The sequence below is a fragment of the Echinococcus granulosus genome (assembly GCF_000524195.1).
Source record: "Echinococcus granulosus chromosome Unknown EG_S00021, whole genome shotgun sequence".
Lineage (NCBI taxonomy): Eukaryota > Metazoa > Platyhelminthes > Cestoda > Cyclophyllidea > Taeniidae > Echinococcus > Echinococcus granulosus.
In genome coordinates this window covers 640,939-650,226 of record NW_020170401.1, presented here as the reverse complement: position 1 = coordinate 650,226, position 9,288 = coordinate 640,939, and the positions used below count along the sequence as shown (strand labels likewise).

The window sequence follows — 9,288 nt, the reverse complement described above, 5'->3', positions numbered from 1 at the left end:
AAAAACATGGAAAATACTCGAGGCCCTTCAGTATGCTGGAATTTGATTTCCATGCCAACGACATGGAACATGGCTGGTAGTCTTCCAGCTCTTTCATAAGATAAAGCTACCTCATTTCACCGTTCAGACGACGCGTATTATGGATCGTCAAGTGTCATAAGAGTACCTTTTGAAGTCACATCAAATTTTTGTCAAAGTCCTGGGTCCTGATTAATAATGGAACTTGAAGAAGTAAAAAATGAGTTAAAATCACCACTCCCTCCTAGTTTTCCTTAAAGGAGCTAGCTATAATAGCAGTGAGAAACTGCTAGAGCTTAAAGACCCAACACCTTCCCAAGTCGTAAGAGCTTGAAGCTAACTCGTACGGAGGTTTAAACGGCACTAAATTGACACCAAAGTGAATAGAAAACGCAGCTCCCTGAAGCTGCCTTAAAATATTATTAAACAGCTTTGTTTTTAAGAAGATGCGTCTACAAAGACTAACCAGCACAAGAAAATTTCTTCACATTATGTAATGTATGGCGAAAGAAAACCCACAGCACAACAGACAAGTAACAACAGGTAAATCTATCAATTTCATGAGAATGCATAACTGCTTTTGATTCGAATCCTTTCTCGTGATGGTGACAAATTAGCTTATGAACCCCACCCCCACCTCACGAGTTCTTCTGATCAACCAAACGTGTCAGAAGCAATCAAGTGGCCACAGAGAACCTCTACGACAACACTCAAAAGAAAAAAAAACCTAGAACTCACCCAAATAGAGCCAGCGGGAATGCACCACTCATCGGCATGGAAGGTAGCTGGGCAGAGAAAGCAGTGGACAAAGTAGCTGGTGGGGTGAGGCCAAATGCCCGGCGTCTCGGCGTAGCACGCCATGCAGGTGTGGGCAGGACAAGTGAAGCTCTCTGCACACCCGTCGCGCACCAACAACTCGTGAGGCAGTCGGCGCAGACAGGTGGTGCGGTGGAACCATCGACGACAATTCGATGCGGCGCATCGACGCAGCACCCGTTCGTTTTGACGACCGCGGCTGCGGTTCTGGGCTGGCTGCACCTCCTACGGGAGGGAAGGTAGGAAGCCACTCGATGAAACGCGGTGCCCAAGAGGCCTACCATGTGGTGGCATCTGTCCGTAAGATTAGTGCATATAGCCTTTTATGCTGCAAGTATTCATTGAAACCCTACAAACTCTCTTTTCATTTGGTGAAACCTTTACCTACAGGCATTTTGGAAAGCTGTCAATGCACTTCTGTCAGACGTGTAAAGGTGGCTGTCGTAAGATAGCCCAACCTCCCACAATCCGTGTATTTGCCTAGATCTACGTTAAATTAAGCTGCATTTTATGGAGATATGATTAACCATGACTAGTCAATCAAATTGGTGTAGACCAAGAAGCTAAATGAAGAACGAATTAAGCAGAAGAATCATCGTAAAAAGCCATCTCTACAAATTATCCAACCAAAATTCACCATGAAGGCTTAGAATTTGTAAGGAAGCATTTCTTTTAAGTACATTGTATTGGTAAAGTGAGAACCTCGCAAAGTTTGCCTGCGCCTAGAAATTCAGTCAGCCGGCTACCCAGCTGGTACAAACCACATGATGTAAATAAACCGACCCAGTACTTTTCTAAGCTGCCTGAATGTCTGGAAAAGCAAACCAGTTAACGGTTTCATGAAGATACAGATTGGCTCCTGTGAAATTCCTTTAAATCAAACTCAACCAAATCTCGAAGACTTATTTATAGCTTGAAAAAATAACATTTATGGGATTTGTTAGTTCTGAAGTATTAAAGTGCTGGTATCTGGTCAAATCCAATCGGGCCTACAAGCAATGAAATTCACTTAACGGAACAATTGTTTACTTCGTCAAACTCACACAACGATCCGTGATGCGATTATGTTTATGGGGTAGCTAGCCGGCACAAATTCGTACCCGTTTTCAGAACCCTAAATTTATGATTGCACAGCTTAAATAATTCCACCATAGCAAAACAGACGTCCGATTGATGAAACGAATTACACACCAAACTTGCTCTGGGCTGTCAGGCCCTGACATAGCAGCGCTATCTCATTCTCCTTCAAGGAGAAACAACTTTGAAAGGTAGCAAAAGGGACATTGTGGATAATGAGGTATCGTGAATGATAATGGCGGTGAGATACTGTGAAGTCGAATCCTATTGTATCTTGAAATTTACTCATAATTTCCAGTGCTACTGCAAGTGAAAACCGAGTAATGGAATCGAGATTGGGTATCAAGTGATAATTACCAGACAGATGCAGCATTGACGAAGTCCTTCCTTACAGAGGCGACAGAAGACTTTTGGGGGCTCCTGCTCCTCCTCCCAAGCAGACCGGCTGTCGCCGGGAGTAGCGCAGTCCAAATGAAGATAGTTGGGACAGCGTCCAGCACACGGCGCCAAAATTGGCCACGTTTGCATGGCTGTTGCCTCGATCTCGGCCAGTTTACGAGCATATGCCTTCTGTGCTTTGGTCACCTGCTTTACATGATTTGCAGGAAGGGAGGAGGAGATATGGCACTTCAGCTTTGGACCCCTTTTCGACTTTTTTCCTCTTTCTCCCTGATCGTCCTCATCATCGGTATCATCCTCTCCGTTCTCCTGCTCTTCAGCCGCCTCTGTCTCCTCACCCTCATCCTCCTCCTCTTCCTGCTCTTCTTTCTTATTCTTTGGTTTCAGCAGCAACCGACCGGGTTTTAGACATACGCAGCAGATAAAACGGGCTAGTGCGTTACCTTTGAAGACGTGGAGTAGGGATCTGAATGCAAATTCACTCTTGGGTAGAGTTGCCGGCTGAAAAAAGAGAAATGCAGGTCAGGGGAGCGTGAGACTGAGATCAATCTTTGAAGCTGTCAGTGGCACCAGTCACAAATCGCATGAGTGCCACATCTCTGTATGAACTTTTATGACAACTGGCAATCACAGAAACCATCATAAATTAGCAAATTCTGCATAGATAGCATAGTCCTCCTACGGATAAATCTTTCAACGTTAAAAAACGATTTACGTAAGAGATCGGAGTAGCTAGCTACCTGCGGCAAAGTAAAATGCGCTAATTCTCACGATTTAGCTTTGCTTAAAGTAGAGAACGGATGAACCAACCTCTCGCCTCACAAGGACAGTGTAACGCTTGTCCACCGCACTTGGCTGCGCTAAAATCCCAAAAACTATGGTAAATATACTGACTTATATTTGCCCAAGAGGCAGACAACCACTACGCACCTAAGCCACTCTCCTTTAGCCTAGCAAGCTTTTCTTTCCGTTTTACATCCTCCATTCTCCACAATTCTCGAAGAGTAGACAAATCTAACTGGAGATACTTCAGTCTGGAGAGCAGAGACTTTTCGGACATCATCTCCATTTCCACCAATTTCTCCCTGGCCAACAACCAGAACTGTTCCTGGTGGGTAGGAACAATAAAATTCGAAACAATGACGGGCTTGCTGAAGACTTGAAGCAAAGAGCTTTGCATAAAGGCCTCAAATGCCTTTCGAGTCTTGAGGATGCGCAAATTGCTTCGTGCAACGAAGAAGGAGACCATATCTTCAAGATGAGGTGGGGAGCAGATGAGCATTATTCGATAGTAGCAAACTTCTTCACCTTCTTTATTCTTGCGTTTGACCGGCTGAGAACTCACTACAATACCCGGCCACCACGGAATTCGGTATCTGGAGGGTAGAAGAGCCCATACCAGAACTCCCTGGGCTAATTTAGACACCATCTGCATCTTGGATGTCATGACACGGTATCTGGAGGCCGCACCGACTGAGTCACCAAAACGATACTTGGAAGAGATAGCTTTCGCCGTGGTCCGCTGATGGAAAGAACCACCACTCCTGGACTGCTTTGGGTCCTCGTTTTCTTCGCAAGTAGGAGAATAGAAATCCCCCTCTTGACCACCTGCCACTTCCTCCTGCTTTAGGAGCTGCCGCTGCTGTTGATGCAAATATGGGGAAGAATCAAGTCTGGAATGATCCGACCTTGGGGAAGAGGGAGATCTACAGTCGGACGAAGCGGGATCGGAACACGGCTGTGGGCTAAGTATCACAGTGCCATCCCACCCAATATAGGACTGTTGTGGCGAATAGGAATTACTATCTTCTGATTGTGGATCAAAATCCTGGTTTTGAAACCTGTCTCCAGTTGTTGATTTGGCCTCAGCATTTGGGGAATGTGTGTGGTTGGTGTCCATTTAAATAGCGCCTTGCATGTAACCTATAAGCGGCAAAAATGACGCTCATGATTATTAACCACTACCTCCCCTAGGGAAGCAAGCCTCCCGGGACAAATAGCGATTTTACTCAATAAAACCTTGAGATGCAAGCATTTAAACTTAACAAAGCAGAGAGAAAAAAAGATGGCCATAAATACGAAACGTTTATTCAAGAAAGCAGATTTACACCCTAGGAGGTACAATATCAGGAAGGACGAATGCTTTTCCCAATTTTTGAAACTCAGCTCTAAAAATCTTTGTTGGAAAATAATGCAAACCTTAACAACGTTGAAAACTCCTCCTCTACAATATCGTCATCCCAGTTATCCTCCCAGAGCGACACTTCGCCATTATCTTCACATGAACCAGTCGCACAACCTATATAGTCCATAAAACTGCACAAGTTGACACCAACCATCTGCCGGAAATTCCTCGAAATCATCATCCGCTTCAAGAATTCCCAGATCAACAACTGGTTTAGCTTTGTTTGAGCTGTTCTCCTCCTTAGAATTCTCAGCCATGAAAACGCTGAAATAGGTTACTGGACTTCAATTGCAATTCACCCGGTGCAACTGGAAATCATGCGCATTATCAACTCACATTTCAACAGGAGACAGGTTATATATTACATTCTAAGATATTCATAGTCACTTTGCAAAATGCGTGCCTCCAAGTTTTTGCTATTTGTGAAAATCAGGACTTAGTTTCCATCTAGACAATATGACTGTCTTAGAGAGCACTTCGTTAAATTAAGTGATCCTGATGCACTAAACAGCAAAACTCAATATCTGCTTCCCAAGCAGAGTTATGTACCAAGCAGCCCTAAAGATCTTGTCATAATAAGTAAATCATATATTTTGACATCTGTTATTAGAATTATCAGCACAACATAGTGGCTGAGGTGAGATTTGCCGGCAGAGTCAGCGCCTCCCAAGCCTGCGAGCGATTGCGATTCCTCCCCAAGCCAAACTTTGTACTTGTTCTCCCGATCCACTTCCCTTTTAATAAATATGTCGAAATTAAATCAATCGAGTTGTTCTATGGACACTAGAACGAGGGGAGGGGGGACCTGCGAGTCTCGCCCTGCGTTGGGATCGCCAAACGCAGTCGTCCGTTATGTTTTCTGCATTGTAGAATCATCAACTCCCAATTTTAGGACCACATAAGTTGTTTGCCAAGTTGCTTTTTTTAAGTAAAACGTTACAAAGACCTCCGCTTTACAATTATGATCAGTGCATAAAGGTAATGCGTAAAACTGAGGAAAACTCTGGTATATTTAGTGAAGTTGGGCAAGTTCGTTCCTAGGTTTCAGAATTGTTAGTCAGTACTTACTTTATCAAAAGTTTCTGTAACTACGCTGCTTATCCTATGCCTTCACAGGATTTTTTAACCGTTTTAACTTAACCTGAAGCATTAAAGGAATACGAAATCACGTACAGCCTGCTATCGAATTTGGTTACTAACACTTCTTAATGAGCTGTAATTCACTTAAAACTTGAGAATGAAGAACAGGTGCTACTTTCCAGGCAAACAAATGGGAGTGACGGTTTTGTTTAAGGTTAAAATAACTAATCTGCATTATTTGTAGGCATTCATATTTTTAAAGGCTGTTTAACTTTTAAGAACTTTTAGCGTTTGACGCAAGGACATGTAGCCATAAACATTTGTCGCACTTTACCTTAAATTTGTTTTATTTAATAAGACGTGCAATTGGCCATTCTTGAATATCGCTTTTCCGTGTCATGAGCTTTAGACGCCAGCCTTTGGACAGGGTTAATCCCAGGTTTGTTCCTCCAAGTCGGCATACAATCTTTATTCGCGGCCTTCCCGGTTCAACTAATGTAGACTCGGTCAAGTATGGACATCGTTTGCCAATTAATCTTTGTCAAGAAATCACTTTTCTTCTGAAACGAGTTCAAAGTGCACGGTTGAGTTCTTTTCTACCTCGGAGGACAAAGTCAGGTTTTCTGTTGCAATAAGGTTTAAGAGCCATGAAACCGCGCGAGAGATGTTGGAAAAGTAATGTTCTAGTCAAATTTTACTTTGGCTCTAGGTACAACGGCAAGGAACTGCTTGGTCATCCGGTCGAAGTTACTTGGTTTAAGGATCTGAAAAAGGCTAGGGCTCGAGGTAAGTTTCCTGATCAGCCATGCATTTTATAGTTTATGAGGAACAAAGACACAGTCGTTTTCGTGCTGTGAGAGGAGGATTCAGGGGTAATCATAGAGGGTTTCCTGATCGTCGAGGTCGTGCATATTCGCCCAACCGTACTAGGGAACGTTCCTATTCCGGAGGTCCTCCTTCTGGGAGGCGATTTGGCAGCCGCCCATCAGTTTCTTCTCATTCATCATCACGATCTCGCGTAGGCTCCACGACCCTCTCTCCTAAACGGTAGGTTGAAGTTCACTCACTTAATCGTGCATTTAATGTGCGTAACCGCGTTTTTTTTCTGATTTTAGGAGACGATTGGCACACGACTTAGAAAATGATTCTATGCAAGCCAATGAAGGTATCTCGAGAATGTCGCGTGGGAGGTTTAGGAAATCTCGAAGCGCTTCCTCCCGTTCTCGTTCGTCATCGCATTCGATTTCAAATCGATCGCTTTCTAACCGGGGCAATTTGCCTCCCCGACGTGGCTCATTTCCATATCGTGGATCGGCCATCAGACAATCTGGCCAGGGTGGTAAATCACCGGACAACACTCGTTCTAGTTAGTTGTCAAGTACTTTGCTTGGAGCATCCCTTCTTCCCACGAATTTTAGGACGTCTCTTATTTCTGTTTAGGCTTTTCCAACGCCCCGTTGGTTAGCGGTGGTGAACGTGAAGGTAGCGGGTTGCTGAGTGGTTTGATTCAGTTGTCTTCAAAGCGTCTGCAGTCACAACCTCCGCAGTTCCGTGAGTCTGCATCTCGGAGTCGCTCGGTATCTTCTCGTTCCTCCTCAAAATCAGCGTCGCCAAGGCGCCAGCACCAACGGCAGAAGCATCATTCTCCAATTTTAACGGGACTTCTTCCCAAAAACTCTAAGAGTCCTTCTCTCGCTAAAGAGTAAATTGTGCTCTGCTTAATTATGTTTGGTTACTTCTTGTTACTGCACTGATCCTTAACCCTCAATCTTTAGACTGAAACCTTCAACAGTTCTTACTGGTTCAAATTGGAGACCAGTGAATTTTTCCGAGGAGGCCGTTCGCGATTCGGCACCGTCTGGCTCCCTTTTCGCTGCCTATAGTGGGAAGCCCACTGTTGCTAACAGTAAAATCATTCTCTCTCCTCTTATCACTCACAAAGCTGGAAACAAATTGGCTGACATGGACACTGATAATAGCAGCAGGAGTCGTCGTAGCAGCCGTAGTAGTAGCAATCGCAGCCATAGACAGATTGAAGCTAGTCCTCCAACTATCGAAAAGCCGGTGATCAGAGCACAAAATAAGTCTCGGGAGGAGACTGCCGCTCTAGAGATGCCTCAGATAACTCCAAATAGCAAAGGTCCTAAAGACAAACAGACTCTCATTCAGGATAAAAAAGTGGCTATCGAAGAGGTGGTTTTTTTTTTGTTTTACTTTATCCCATTTTCAATAGGAATATAAGAAGGATTGTGAAACGTTTGCTACTGTTGTGAAGACTCTCATCAGGTTAGTGGATTTCCCTTGCGATGCTACTCTGCTTTTTGGCTACCTGTGTGTGTGGTCTAATCGCTTTTCCATACCTCTACCACTATTACTTCATAATGCACTCTTTTTTAGCCTCTGTACACTGCCAAGGATTGGTTTACCCTGGAGTTGTTATTCCATTTATTTACGAGATTGCGAGTTGCATCCCAACTCATCCCTTACTGTTGTGGTCTACTATTATTTGGGGCACGCATTGCGGCGCGTATGCGATTACCTTAACAATCCATGTTCCTTTAAACCGCTCTTCCTATCCCCACTCTGTGGTGGACGATACACTTTATGACTTTATCTCGACCGGGTTTTTGCTAAATGAGTGAAAGAGGAGGCTTATTTTACCCATCATCTATCCTGTCCTTTATTGGATGTTTTAATCCCGTGTGTACTGTTCATTGGGCACGTAAGTTTGTTTACACGTTCCCTTTGTTGTTGATGGGCACGATTTGATGGGCTATCATTAATCACCCTTCGGCTTCTGATCCCACCTCGGCCTGCACCGTGACGGGATGGTCTTGTTTTTGTGCTTTGTAGCAAGGACAATGAATTGGAGGAGCGATTGTTACCGTTGTTGAAGAAGATTCTGCACGAGCGCGGTCAGCGAAGCATTGAGGATTTGCGGGTCTACATTGAGAGCGTGGAGAATGGAAATGCTGGAGCGCTTAATTGACTTTTAGCAAAGGGTCAAGACGAGGAATGAGCAAAACGGGGATTTCGTTGTTGTGTACCACATACATGCGCACACTATTTGTTGTTTATCATGTTTTTATCGATCATTTTATAAATTTCATAATGAATGTACAGTAACGGTAGAATGCTACTTGGTGACCTTTTTGGTTCCATTGGCTAATGGAGCACTTCCAGGTCCTTTTATTTATATGTAGGTGCATTCGAGTCTTAGTTGCCGTGTTGTCTTCTGCGTTTGATTTGGGATGGGTAGCCACTGCTGTAGTCATGTGCTCGTCTCCTTGAGGCTGCAATGCCGATGGAGCTCGTCATAGCGTGGCGACTGGCGGGGGCTTCTCGCTCAATGGTGCGAAGAGCAGGTTAGTACTCTTTTCCGAGCCTAAGACCAACACGGGGGTGGGGTCCGTTGCTCGATCTCCACCCCGTTCCTTTGGGACGTAGAGGCAGCTGCTTTATCACTCATTAAATGACTAGCAGCTGACTCGTGAAGCAGACTCAGCGTAGGTACCGTCTAGCCATAGGCGCCTCAAGGTCGGTTGCTCCCCCTCCTTGAATGTCATTCAAGGCTGGAATAGAAACGACGAGAAGTAACTAATGGCAACACTGGCAGACGCGTCGAAGGAGGGGAGTTACAGGATATGTACTTCCACCAATCATGGCGATAGCCTTCCAATCCTCCTCTCCACAGCCGCCTTATTGCGGGGTTT

General features: G+C 44.6%; 3 protein-coding genes across 3 annotated transcripts; 1 reads left to right on the top strand and 2 right to left on the bottom strand. All coding sequences in view use genetic code 11, as the record gives it.

Moving 5' to 3' along the window:
• Positions 1-249: 249 nt before the first annotated feature.
• On the bottom strand, positions 250-4,210 carry EGR_03822 (Histone-lysine N-methyltransferase, H3 lysine-36 and H4 lysine-20 specific; the record flags this gene model as incomplete). The annotated part of the gene is made up of 5 exons (XM_024493071.1): positions 250-285; positions 757-1,059; positions 2,269-2,811; positions 3,121-3,170; positions 3,241-4,210. 5 exons carry the CDS (start codon positions 4,208-4,210, stop codon positions 250-252), a joined length of 1,902 nt encoding a protein of 633 aa, XP_024352532.1.
• Positions 4,211-4,414: 204 nt separating this feature from the next.
• EGR_03821 (hypothetical protein) lies at positions 4,415-4,752 on the bottom strand (the record flags this gene model as incomplete). Its single annotated transcript, XM_024493070.1, has 3 exons — positions 4,415-4,478; positions 4,510-4,609; positions 4,647-4,752. The coding sequence occupies 3 exons, from the start codon at positions 4,750-4,752 to the stop codon at positions 4,415-4,417; spliced, it is 270 nt and encodes an 89-aa protein (XP_024352531.1).
• A 1,221-nt stretch (positions 4,753-5,973) lies between these two features.
• On the top strand, positions 5,974-8,564 carry EGR_03820 (Periphilin-1; the record flags this gene model as incomplete). Its single annotated transcript, XM_024493069.1, has 9 exons — positions 5,974-6,086; positions 6,122-6,250; positions 6,285-6,361; positions 6,394-6,622; positions 6,691-6,941; positions 7,016-7,277; positions 7,351-7,768; positions 7,809-7,861; positions 8,429-8,564. The coding sequence occupies 9 exons, from the start codon at positions 5,974-5,976 to the stop codon at positions 8,562-8,564; spliced, it is 1,668 nt and encodes a 555-aa protein (XP_024352530.1).
• Positions 8,565-9,288: the final 724 nt, after the last annotated feature.